This window comes from Pelmatolapia mariae, linkage group LG9, assembly GCF_036321145.2.
Source record: "Pelmatolapia mariae isolate MD_Pm_ZW linkage group LG9, Pm_UMD_F_2, whole genome shotgun sequence".
In the NCBI taxonomy this organism is placed as follows: Eukaryota; Metazoa; Chordata; class Actinopteri; order Cichliformes; family Cichlidae; genus Pelmatolapia; species Pelmatolapia mariae.
In genome coordinates, this window is record NC_086235.1 from 31,724,907 (window position 1) to 31,738,493 (window position 13,587).

Sequence of the window (13,587 nt, forward strand, 5' to 3'; positions counted from 1 at the left end):
TCAGTCCCCTGTTTGTGTCAGACACATAAGGACAGCTCTACATGGCTTTTTGTTGCCAGTGCTGGCAATGATATATGCATCTTGTTTCCCCTCCTTCACTGACAGAACAAAGCAGCTGATTCACTAGTTACTCTATGTAAATATATATATATTTATTCTCATTATATCTATATATTCTATCTATAGAATAAGTCTATGTAGCATATATATACTTTTGGTAGGTCTTTTAAAACATTCAGGTACATTCACTTGACCCTGTGATTTTTTTCTTTTCTTCTTCATATGAAAGATACATACAGACAGACGTTAACAGAGCTACTCTGCCCCCCAACCAAGAGCAAGACATTTAAGCACCCCCCCCCCCCCCCCCCAAAAAAAAAGAAGCAAACACAACAAATGTCTCAGTGCTGGTTCTTTAAGGACCAATAACAAGCATAAATATTCTAAGAGACCTCTTTAATAATCTATATAGTATAAAATAGCATATTTTCTGGACTTGACAACAGTTTATATTAACTCTATTCAGAGTCTAGGTGCACACGATTCCACAGGTGCGTACATGAGCTGGCAACAACAGGTAGGCAATTCAATGGTTTTCCTTTGTGTATTTACTAAACCGATGGTATTCTGTCAGTGGTTGAAAAAGCTTCAATGCAAACCTCACTTCTACAATCACAAGTGTGAATAGACCCTTGGCATATCACAGAATACACATATAGGCATTAATCGACAAGTCAAGAAGATAGAACTCGGCCTACTGAGGACCATACCGATGATAAGTCACGTTACGCATGAACACCAACATTTTTTTCCGTTTTTTTTTTTTTTCTCAGAAGGCCACAAGGATGTCACTTGGGTGCTGGTTAAGAAAAGTGTTCCTTCATGGGTCCAGGTGGATAATGGACCCCAATACTGCCCTTAATCGGACTCTGTTACACGAGCAATACTACACTGAGGATTGTACAGTTACAGAACACTTTTAAACTGTTATGACGCAAAGGCCAGTGGTTAAATTGTCAGCCACTGCGATGGTACGCAATGAACTACTTTTAATTCAGCCGTCCCCGAATAAAATGATCTCCTCAATGCTCTGTTGTAGTATCTAGCCATGCAGACCTGGTAGCTTGAGTCATCTTTAAGATTTCTGACTCTATCCTGATAAATGGAGGTGACTAGAATTAGTTTGTGCTCACATTTTACATATCCGCAGTAATGTTTTGCTCATAAAAATAGCAAAATGCATGGGAAATAACGAGTAGGAAGCTGCAGGAGCTATTGTGACTTATAAACAACAAACTTGGAGCTACAGCAGTTGACTGCTAAACCTTTGTCCTCTGAAAAATGTGCCTGGTGTTACATGGAAAGGATGATCTGGCTACAAAAAAATGTTTCGCTTTTAAACATTTGATCTTGTGTGGTGTCACTTTTCGTTTTGGTTCGGCACGTTTAACAAAAAGGAAAAGATAAGAAAATCTGATCTTATCTGCATGGCTAGATATATTAAAGGGTGAAATGACCCCTCGACTATTTCAGTTGGGTCATGGATGACCTCTAATAACTTTTAAATAAACAATAGATAGAAAATAATCATTTGCATTTCCAACGAGATATTAAATACATACTTCCAAACAAAATAAAGTCCAAAAACAGAACAGTGCAATCAAAATAACATGAAAAATGATATTGTGTATAAAACTGGATTCTCTGACCTAGCGAGAGCATCTCTTGCAAATCTTAACACAAAGATCACTTTTCACCACAAGCTTGATTTTATCTTTACTGTTTTTCCTCTTTTGCACAAGGTCAGATTTCTCCAGTGGTGAAAGATGAAACTAGTGCTATAAGAGAAGATCTCTATCCCTGCGCTGCTGATTGTTAGAACTGAGTGTGTATGAGGAGGAGCCCACGCCAACCCAAAGGGCCAGTCGGCTAACGCGGGCTTGGAGCGGGAGTTTCCAGATCCCGGTCTGCCTCGCCCTCTTCCTGGCCAGAGTATGAGCTCAGGGCATCCCACAGCAGGCTCGGACGCTCACAGTGGTGGTGACACCTCCAGTGCTCCATGACCAGCTCTTTAGTGTCTAGCACCTCACTGCAAAGCACACAGTTAAAAACTGCACCTGTGGCAAGAATGCCGAGGCCTCCGCTGCTTTCTGGTGATGGGAGGACCCCGCTGTCATCTCCTTCCCTTCCTCGGTGGTGGGACATGATGTGCTTCTTAAGCTTGGAGAAAGAAAAGAATTCTTCGTCGCAGCTTCCACACTTGACCAGATTGCGCTTCTCATTTAACTGTCGCCAGTAGTGGGCAGCGTGCTTTACCAGCTCATTCTCGGCCTCACGGCCTCCCCTTGGGGCTTGGCCCTCACAGAGTTGAATGTGGACCTCCTCCCTGTGCACATATCGCAAATGCATCTTCATGTCTGCAAAGGTGGGAGTGATTGCCTGACAGCGGCCACATTTGATCTGCAGCTCCACAGGATCTTCACAATCCTGTTCATCTGATGGTTCCGGCAAGCTGGCCCTGCAGAGAAATAAAAGGAATAAGGTGCAGTCAGTCAGTATCTTTGGCTGTTTATTTCACCTTGCTAGAAGTTAAAGATCAAAATGAGGTTGCAGCATATATTCATTAGTTATCTCAATCGCTAATAATCTTACCCCTCTACAAGCACGTCTTCCTCATGATGACTGACTGACGGCTCCACGGTTAGCACCACCTTATGGACCTCTCTCAGATGACTGAAGTATACCCCAACATATCCAAAGGCCTTTTCGCAGAACTCGCAGGATAGAGAACGACGTGGCCGTACCTCAGAGTGATGAAGCTTCTTGTGGGTGCTCAGGCTGCTTGAGTGAGCGTACGTCTTGCGGCAGACGGGGCAGATGTGCGGCCGATTGTTGGCGTGACTGTTCATGTGGCTCTGAAGGTGATGCTTGAATTTGAAGCAGCGGCTGCAGGTGGGGCAGCGGTGGGGCGGTCGGCTTCCTATGAACACTCTAGGATGGGCGCCCCCTCTGAGGTGGAGGGTTACCGGGGTTGGCTGAGGTGGACAGTCCAATGCTTTTGTTGTGGTAGAGGTGGGGAGCTGATGACCAAGTATGAGCTCCTGTTCTTGGCCATCTGGCGTAATAGCAGGCAGACTAACCAACTGGGGAACTGTCTCCATCACCAACATGGGCTTGGGTCTAATGCTGCGGTATTTTTTTGAAATATCAACTTCCTTTTGTTTGGATCCTGGAACAACTGCCAGCTGTTTCTCCGGGACTCTTCTACGGAAGAAGGATAAAGACCTTTTCTTGCGGGCTTCAAAAGCTAAGATGTCTTCCATCGTTTTTCTCTTCCTTCCTCTCTTCTTGCCAGGTGGCTTCTGGAGTGTTCCTACAACAGGCATTAGTGTGGGCTGGGCCTGAGGCTCTAGACTGGAGTTAGGCACCCGGTTGTGACTCAAGGTTTCAGCTGTCTCGTGGGACTTGGATGTAGAATCTAAAGGGCTGGTGAGTCCTTTCGGGCCAGGTAAACTTTTCTTTTCTGGAGATAAATTATTGAGCTTGGCAGCTGGGATGAGGGTGCTCTTCATTTTAGAGTAGGGCAAAATGGGTAATTTCCCCTTAGGTGGGGATGGGATAATCTGGACTGCTTTACTGAAGATAGCTGGAGAAAGGACAGTGATACTGCCCTGGGTCTGGGCTGCAGCCAGCTTAGATTGGCACACTCTCACTGTAGTCTTATTGTCCTCCGGTGATTTGCTTTGGGAGCTTTTGATGGAAGCAGGGGGGTACTGCAGGTTCTGAATGAGACCAGTGGTGGTAGGTTGTTCTGAGCCATCTGGTACTCGCTCCAACTGAGAACCCGGGTAGAGGACAGCATTATCTGGTAGAAGAGCAGTAACAGAGATGTCAGAGGAGGCTGGGTCTATTAGAATTAGCTGCTCTGAAGGCTCTTCTTTGGGCACTAGGGTTTCCTTTGTGTGCTTGGTCTCTTGTAGATTCTTCTTAATAGCTGTTGATGCTCCACAACCCACTGATTTGGTCTGTGCTGAGTCAGAAACTCTGGAGGCTGTTTTCACCCTGGCAGGTAGTGGAGGAGATTTGACCTTATCTGTGGTCCCCTTGCTCCTCATTGGCTGGTATCTGGGAATGGGTAGTTTAAGGTTCTTCTGATGCTGCGGCGACTGAGAAGAAACAGAAGGTGGGAGCGCCACCAGGGAGAATGTGCCATCTTGACCTGCTATTTGCATGAGTGCATAGTTTTGGGTGGGCACAATGATGGACTTGGGGCTTGAGGCAGTGGTAGCCTCAGGCAGAGCAGATGAGGGCTGACAGGACTGGACCGCAGGGGAAGGAGAGGGCACCACAGCCGGGGCCTTGGGGGCAATGCTCCGAAACTGAAGGCTCTTCATCTGATGGTCTGCAGTCACTACCAACTGAAACACAAGCATAAAAAACATGTATATAAGTTCATGCGCTGAGGGCCTTCAGCTTTTCCAGTCTTAAATCCCCCTTAAACCCCGAACAGGCAACCCATCAGCTAGCCTGCATGCTGAGGCTCTGACAGGAACAGCCAATAACGAACATCAAGGCCAAGACGTCCTGATCGTATTTACAAATGCAGATATACTTTAAAAATCTCATAAAAACTAAATCGTTTTCCTACTTCTATGTGAAATACTTACCAGCATGCTGCCAAAATGTGCATTGCTGGTGACTAGAACTTGAACTAATAGTCCTTACAAGTATCACATTTACAAAGCAAAGACTTCTTTCAGTGACTTCAAGTATTGTAAATCTTGCCCCGTGGATGCAGATTTTGTCTATGAACGAGGCAAGATTTTTCCACATGAACAATGAAAGTCAACACTGCAACACGTAGCACGTGCACAGGCTTAAACTGGTTTGGTCTACAGACGGCAACAAGATGTGGTCAGAATGGGCGGGAGATATATTTTGGATGCATTTTTTACTCCTGATTCAAGAACAATTTTCAGAAGCCAAAACTTAAGTATTCTCACTGCACTGTTAGTTAGAACTGGTTAGAGTTCATGTCATTGTGGTTGATGGTTCGGACCTTAATATAAATGCAACCCCTCTGCATACGGTCTCCTTTTCTTTCTTTTTTTTTGTGGTGTCGCTACTTTGCACCCCAAGCAAGACAGCAGCAACGTGCAGTGTGTAAAATGCAGGCATATGCACAAGTGTGACAAGCTGTCCTATTACCCATGTCTCTCTAGACCCAAACAGCAGACTCTCTCTCCCCCAGGCTAAGGACAGAGTGCCCCCTTTGATATGGGCTCAGCATGTAGTTAAGGTACATGCTGAGGTTCTGTGGTGAAGGGGCTCCTTGTACCCCCCCCCCCCCCCCCCTCCTCACTTCCTGTAAGGATCAGTCAATGGAGCGTAAAAGCTGCTCCCTACTCAACCTGGCCAAAGGCAACGAGGATGTCCCTGAAAAAAAAAAGCCCTGGGTTTATTTTATCATCCCTTGTTCACAAATAAAATTTCATGGTAGCCCAGTGGGGATGAGGCTTTGCACTCCGTGTTTCACCTTTCTGACTATGTTGATACAGTGGGGGAAACTATAACCTCAGAGTGAGGTTTTAAGCAAGTCTTTATTATCTCAATCTACCATAGCGTTTCCATCCATCAATCAAAAGCCACAGGTATGGTTTTAAAAACAAAGGCAAAATTCCCTTCATTTATATCAATACTCTATCTTTATATCAAAAGCAGGGACAGATTACACTGGAATGCTTCAAAAGGCCTAACTGTAAACAGACTCTGGGATTTCAATTTCACATTATGACCTGAACCTTAATAGCACTGTTTGATACAGGCAATGTTCCAGCTCCACTCTGTAATACCAAACAGCATAAAGTGCAACAATCTGGAGGTGTTACAAAAGGCAAATATTTAAACAAAATTATTTCTCCATACAAAACCCCCTGCCTGCTTTCACGCTCAAAGCCCTGCACACTCAAAAGGAGGAGAGGAAAAGAAAAACGGCAAAGGGCATATTGTTTAACAGCTGGAAGTGTTTCTGTGCACAGATTATTTATACAGTACCCCTACCGCATTACGACTCCATAAAGCTGGAGATATTCCTCCTCTGTGTGGATAGTTGATTCCAATTTGACTGTGACTTTGGCAGAACACAGAGTGGAATAAAACTGTGGGATGTGCGTTCCTCTGGGTGCTTTATGTAGGTATAAAAAGTGAGAGAATGGACTTGAGGCAATACCTGTTGATTAATTCTGCAATGTGTACATTAATTAAGTTTCTATCTGTGGTGTTATTGCGTTGCTGTGCTTTATAAGACCATATTCACTGCAGGAGGAAGAAGTAGGAACAGAAAGAAAGGGGGAAACTTCCTCATGATTTTTGTTCAGGGAATTTATCCTTGGGCAACTTTGTACACAAAGAACGGAGAAGGCTCAACCTATGTAGGCAGCTGAAGCACAACTGCACATTCACTAGGCAAACAGAGCAGCGTCAGCGGTGGGAGATCAGGAGGGTTATGAAAACTGTCCTGGTGTAAGATGGCCCCAGTGAGACGAGCTGAAAGTTGATGACCACCGTTTATGTTCATAAGCTTAAAACAGTATAAATTTACGCTCTAAAAATTACCTATCCAAAACCTGAAAACTGAATACCTACCTAACGATCAGCCACCTGATCGTTAGGTAGGTATATATGAATGTTTTCCAGAGCTGCCATTGTCACTTAGCATGCTAACTTTCACTCATTTGTGGGACTCATTTTAGCTCATTTCAAGATTTAATCGCTAACTGTTTCTTTTGTCCAGACTCCCTCTCCACATCATGGCAAAACGGCTGTCCCTCCCTGAGCCTTGTTCTGCTGGAGGTTTCTTCCTGTTAAAAGGGGAGTTTTTCCTCCCCACTGTCACCAATTGCTTGCTCGTATGGGATGATCTAATTGTTGAAGTTTTCTCTGTATTATTATAGTGTCTTTAACTTACAATATAAAGCATCTGGAGGCCATGATAAAACCATATTAAATTGAACTGAATGTACTGTTATCACAATTAAGACTTGTTCTCATTTTAAGAGGCCCTAAAGACAACACTTTAAAAAACACTTTCGGGCCACATCTGCTAATTCACTTCACTGAATGGGTCAATGACACAACACAGACCCTTTCACTGTTGCACAGAAGGAAATACAGATATATGTCAAAGTGCTACTTTTAAACTTCCAGCTATTTTTGTAACCCTTCTACAGTTTGTTAGTTTCCCTCCGTGTGTTCCTGCTCATAATTTGATTCAGGTCTCAGTATGTGCCTCTATCTACATAACCTGCATTTTAAAAACTCACTTCTTCCACTTCAGGCACATTGGAGAGGGAAGAGACAAAAATGAGAATGAGAAAGAGGAAGGAGCGGGCAAGGGTTTGATTTCTTGTTGATGTAACAGCAGCGGTCAACTTGCCCTGTCATCATTCTCTATTCTCCCCAGAAGGTTATTTTGGTGTTCAAACACAAAAAGACACCAAATGAACAGAAATCAAGAGCAATGGTTGTTTAAAAGCTAGACCAGCAGCCCTTTGCAATGTCCAGTTACAATCAAGCACAAGCTATAATAAAATCCAGCTAGTGTAACTAGAATTTTTAATAGTTTTGTTGTTGTTTTTTTTCTGTTTCACGGGTCAAAGCATTTCAAGGCTCAACATCTGATCAAAGAAGACAACAGGATGCAAGGAGAAGTCTGTCATTTTCAGTAGACACACAAATGATAGCCAAAGCTTTCAGATACCTTTAGTTGTTATTTTACACATGACAGGATGATGCTGGCACCAGCGTACTTAACCAAATATCCCATTAGGCCCAGTGATGAGCAGTATCTGGATCCTGCCAGATTTTGTCTGTCCACTATAGGTCTGATCAGCTATGAGTTTTTGAGATGGCTGCTCTGCTTACAGTTTCTCCAGACTAGTGGAGCTCTGCAACAAATGGAGATGGTGTTTCTTGACCATTTTATTGGTGAAAGCCTTTTTCAGTCTGGTTACATCACTTTGTTTGGCCATCTCCCTTGGATCTTTGAGGGATGATTAGAAAAATCCTAACTGAAAGATGGATCTTAATTCAAGGATGGTCCTGCTACGTGCCCACTCTTTGTCTACGTATAGAGAATGGATAAACTCCAACAAAGCACAGGCTACAGAAGTGAACTTATGTGCAGTCCTCCAAAAAAAAAAGGAAAGAAAAAGGAGGGGTTGGGTGATGATGCCATATGTAAATTGGAAAGATAATATTTTTTAATATGTTATTTTTTGGGCCTTTCATTTTTATAGACAGTGGAGAGTGGACAGGAAAGTCGGAGAAGATGCACAGCAGAGGGCTTTGGATTGGTCGCTCCATTTCACCTTTGCGCCATGTTCGCCTGCTAATCGTGTGATCTAAGCTAGCATCAATGTAAACCAGACTCACCTCAGTAAAGCTCAGATTAGTGTGCCGTGACAAAGATTGCTCATTAAATAAAATTCACAGTAATTACAAAGAAGTCTTTGCTTTGTAAATGTGATTTATTGTGTGCAGAAAAATAAGCAAGAAGTGCATTTAATTCATAAAACGTGAAGGGCCTGTGAACACTTTCCAAAATAACTCATCCACACACTGATGGCCGACATGCTCCCATAAAGCAAAATGTCTTTGAATGCAAACCCCATTCACTTTAACTGTTACGCAGCTTTGACTCGAGGGTGCATAACACAACAAGGCTAAGTGACAAATGTGCAAGCAGGTCACTGATGCTACTCAAACTGCTGCTGGATTCAAAACGCCAACTGCTCCGATCTGACTGGGGTCAGAGGTCACTGCTAGGGTGATGCAGAAATCTGGTTTCCGGAGAGAATGTAAGAAACTAAGGAAGAAAGAAGAAAAACGATAGTGTGTGTGTGTGTGTGTGTGTGTGAGAAAGAGGGGGGTTGCTCCACAGAGACAGATTATCAGGTAAAGCCAGAGGGGTGAGAGGTGAGGATCTGGTGTTTATGCTGGAAACAGGTCAGGGGTGAGCAGCAGGGCAGAGTGGGGACGGGCCAGGCATCCACCTGGAATGGAATGACATGGTATGAACTGCAGACGCTTTACTCACACACACAAAAACGTCAGCTCACGCTCTCGAAGCTGAACGTTGGTCACATGAAGATCTGGTCCAGCCAAGACCGACTGGCCGACCAGCCAAAACAACCCACCTATTGTTAGGCTGTAATGCAATTTAGTGAGAGCTGAAAGCGCCACTTTGTTCAGTGTCAAAACATGAAGAGCACCGTGTTTGGGGAGCATCCCCGATGCGTTCTGTGATTCTGCTTTGTTTCGCTTTTAGCCAAACAACTACTGTTTAAACTGCAGAGTGCAGCATTTTGCTTCCTATCTATGAAGGCGGTGGCAAGGACCCAAACATAACAACAACCACATCTCGAAAAAAGAAAAAAAAAAAAAAACATTAAAAAAAACCCAATTCTCACATGAAAACGAAGCAGACAATAAGAAAGGGAGAAAGGGGAGGTAATTTCTTTTTTTTCCCCTCACAGTGAGTTTTGAAGAAATCAAATCTGAAGTGTTTTGGGGAAAGGAGAGCAGAGGAGTGTGAGGTTTGTTATCTCTTCTTGTAGGTGAGAGCAATGCTCATCTGGGACTCACAGATAGAGTCTGGAGATGGAGGGGGTCTGGAATGAGACTGTGTGTGTGTGTGTGTGTGTGTGTGTGTGTGTGTGTGTGTGTGTGTGAGTGAGAGTGTGAGTGTGAGTGTGTGAGAGAGAGAGAGAGAGAGAGAGAGAGAGAGAGAGAGAGAGAGAGAGGAGAGGGAGGGAGAGAGAGAGAGAGAGAAGACTTAAAAAACAGCAGAGGCCAAGCTCCCCCAGGTTTTAGCCCAGATGAAAGGCCAGGATCTGGACTAGATAAGAGAGCAGATCATGGGGGGTCGGGGCCAGCCGGCTGTGAGAAGCCATGTCCAGCGGCCATCTCTCAGCAGCCCCCTCTCTCTTGCACACACACACACACACACATTATGTGTGGGATAAGTAAATGTGAGAGAGTTAGTTAAAAAGATAAACCTTTCTTGCCTTTGTTAAGATGCAAAAACATCAAAAAACAAAAATGCATCCAAGAGGAAATGACATCATTCCCTCCTGTGTAAAGTTATCTGTGCTCCATTGCTTCTGCCTGCATGCATGCCAACTACTCATTTTTGCGCACCAGCTTGTATATGCATGTGTGTGTGGGTGAAAGCAGTCATGGGGTAATGAAGTCAGTGTTCTTGCTTTATCTCAGAGTGCTGCTGAATGAGAGAGCCAAAGAAGAGGCGCACACGCTGCCAACATCCAGCTGCTCCTTTTCACCTCTTCACCGGACAACAAACAGCGAAAGGTGTTGTAAGACAGAACATCAGAACACCATATGGTATTCAGCGCACGCACACACACACACACACACATATGTCATCCACTGTCACCTGAGCAAATCAATGCAAGAGAGAAATCCATTCCAATTAGGATCCGGCTGCTCTGCCCTGCATGTGGATGTAGATTAATCAATAAAGAAATCCCACCACTGATCTGCCATTCACCGTACAGAACACACTGAACTCAGACTCTGGGTGTTTTGCTTTCATTCACTTGCAAAATAAGGAAGTGCACGCACTCGTCCTTTTTATATGAATCCAAATAATTTTCTATTCAAAGGGTTCCAAAGTGGTCAGTAAAAAAATGGAGGTCCTGCCCTTTAAAAGCAGGATCCTGTAAACCCCCGACAGCCAGCGACCTGTGACCCAATGTCCACAGCGAGGCCATGCGTCATTCCCCGGGAAGCCGTAGCGTCCTCAATCATCCGTGCTTGCAGATGACCCAAATGAGCGTACGAGCACACATAAACAGACGCGGCCACGTGCACGCAGCTGATGTGGCTCCCGGCTCTGAGCTGAGTGACGTCGACACGGAGGCGAGGTGACAGCAGTGTGTCAAAGTGCATGTAACCGTGTAGAGGTAGGTGTGTGTGTATTCAAGGTCGGAAGTGTTAACGTGGCCCTCCTCCCCCGCCTCGACGCCCTCGGGCATCCAGCGCTGTGTTAGCCATCCAGACTTTGCTCAGCACTAAAACCTTTACCTGACCTTTCCCTCTGCTGTGACATTTGGGCCCTTCTGAGCAGGTCAAACAGCACTAAACAGTGGTGGAAAAGCAGAGGGGAGCTGGAGGAGAAAAGGAAAGAAGAGAGGGATGAGAGCTGTCAGAGATGACAAGACGTGTTACAGGACAGCAACTTGGGACCATTTTAGTTAAAAAACTGCCATCCAAGACTGTACATAACTACACTATTTGCACTGAAATCCACAAAGAAGAACCGGCATTGACGAGATCTCTTAGCTTTGTTTACCTGGTAGTAGGCACAGGCACAGTAGGATAAACACATAAAAGTATTGATACTCGTAGAGGTACAACAGCAGAAGCTGCCTTCACCAGTAAGGAAGCAAACAAGGATTTGGCAAGCCCCACTGTGGACACCAATCTCCAACAAGTAGGTCGCCTAGGTGGCTGCTGTGGCATCAGATCTCTCTCTTGCTTACTCTGAGTCGTCTAGTTTGAAATAGAAGTTACATAAACTGTTGTTCTGTGACACCAGAAATTTGACCTGCAACATTTAAGAAAAAAAGATTTGAAAAGTGCTTAAAAAAAACCTCTATACATTGAATGCATCCTCAGGTAAGTGTGCACAAAGCTGAACTATTCTCACACAGTCTTTGTACTAAGGAGACGGCTGGTTAAAGACTGTTTAGTGTCCAGTGGAACATTTGTGTTGCCACATGCACCTCTGTTGGGTAAGTCCAATAAAAGTTCAGGGATGTAGCGTGAAAGCGGCTTTAGTCATGCAACAAAGAGCCAGCTGGAACTGGTGCAACTGAGGCCGCAGTGTTTGAAATTTCAAAATCACTAAGCTGCAGAGTCAAGTAGGTTTACAGTGAATCGGGCACAAGCAAAAACAGACGTCCAGCGAAGTGGGTGTCAAATCCTTTAGCCTTCACCTGGTGACCTCGCAACACCTTTTCACAATCATACCTAGTGCCTGGCAGACTGCAAAGACTTGTTAAAGCATGAAGGCTTTGAACTTTGAGCTTTCTTTTTTTCTCTAATTCTTTTTAAAAAGAAAGACTACCCATCTTGTGAGATTATGTACAATCCAGTCCATTTAAGCAGCAATCTGAGCCCTGACGTCTCACAGATATTCACTGGCGGATGGATAACGGTGCACAACACAGAGCATTAAGGGGTAGGGTAACATGACCAAAGAACAAGACACTGAGTGCAAGATTTGTACAACCGCCTGATTGTCAAACACATAGATGTTCAAACAACAAGGCCTGTCCAGTTCTATCTATTCTCTGCTGCTCCTTTGTCCATCGTTTATTAATATGCTCATCCATCCTTGCTGACAGATTGAGCGATGTTCATTACTTACAAGGCGAAAGCTCAAACACTCCCGCAAATGAAGACTGCACAGAGTTTTTGCTCACGCTGGCCCCGATGAAGAAAAGTGATGCCACTGCAGCCTTGACTGGGGTGCTAAGAAAACACCTGCACTCCCAGACCCACCTTAATGATCACTCGACGCTATGGGAGAACTTTAATGGGGCCCTGGAAGGGAGGAAGGAAGGAAGCTGCCAGCTTGCTAATTTTAGGCACTCTGCATCTCAGATGAAACACTGGAAATGGCAGAGAGGAGGCGTGGAGAGGCGGGAAAGATTTCTGTCTCTCACTTTTGACTTTCTGCATCACGTCTCTCTAACCATCATTACTCCATGCATCCGGTATGAGAGAGTCTCAGAGCTCTTTGATTCTCTGAATCATTTCTCCCTCTCTTCCTGTTTCCTAGCCTTCTCTTTCCCTCCCTCACTTCCCAGCTTTCTCTGCCTCATCCTTCCTTTTTCCAACTCTCCCTTTCATTCGCACCTCCCTCCCCTTCTGCCAGTACCTGAGTAAATAAACAGTGTTGTGTGGGATGCTAATTAGAGCAGGTTCAGGGACGCAACGAGCCCAGAGATGGATAAACAGCAAGGTGGGGAGGAGAAGAGATGAGATGGAGGGGGTGGAGGTGGAGGTAACCCACCCCAAGGGCAACACAACACACGAACATGCCAGATTAGCGGTGAAGGACAGACAAGAATGGCTTTGGCTTTCAACCCAACTCAGGGCAGCACTGAAGCAAAGGGAGCGTAGCATAGCAGAGGACTTTAAGGGGCTTGCAGGGGAGTGAAGGGCACTGCCAGAGAAGGGTTCACATGCTGGAGCTTTGGCCATGTTGAGAGGAAGAAAAAATGTTGTGTGAACCTTCTTAATGATGCCTGCTCCTAGAGACCCAGTGTGAGATCAAAAGAAATGCAGATGAATCCAACAGTTAAAACAAAAACAGGTCAATGTGAGGCAGCTTTTCCATATTTAACGTTGAATTGTCTTTCTGGGGGGGGGGGTAAGCTGCAGGATGTGTAGGTAAGAAGGTAATGTTACAAAGGAGAGGTAAACGCAAACAAGTACACTCACACAAGTGATGAATGTACCTCTACATTCATCACTTAAAACATTGCATTCCAACCT

At 44.7% G+C, this 13,587-nt stretch overlaps 1 protein-coding gene across 2 annotated transcripts in view; it reads right to left on the bottom strand.

The window, feature by feature from the left end:
• Positions 1–388: 388 nt before the first annotated feature.
• znf438 (zinc finger protein 438) overlaps positions 389–13,587 on the bottom strand; it is a 46,193-nt gene continuing 32,994 nt past the window's right edge. For both annotated transcript variants that reach the window (XM_063484172.1, XM_063484171.1), the window contains 2 exons: positions 2,653–4,418; positions 389–2,518 (listed from right to left, as the gene is read on the bottom strand). In XM_063484172.1, coding sequence (XP_063340242.1) covers positions 1,930–2,518; positions 2,653–4,394 — 2,331 coding nt within the window. In that variant the 5' untranslated portion in view covers positions 4,395–4,418 and the 3' untranslated portion in view covers positions 389–1,929. The remainder of the gene's footprint in view (positions 2,519–2,652; positions 4,419–13,587) is intronic.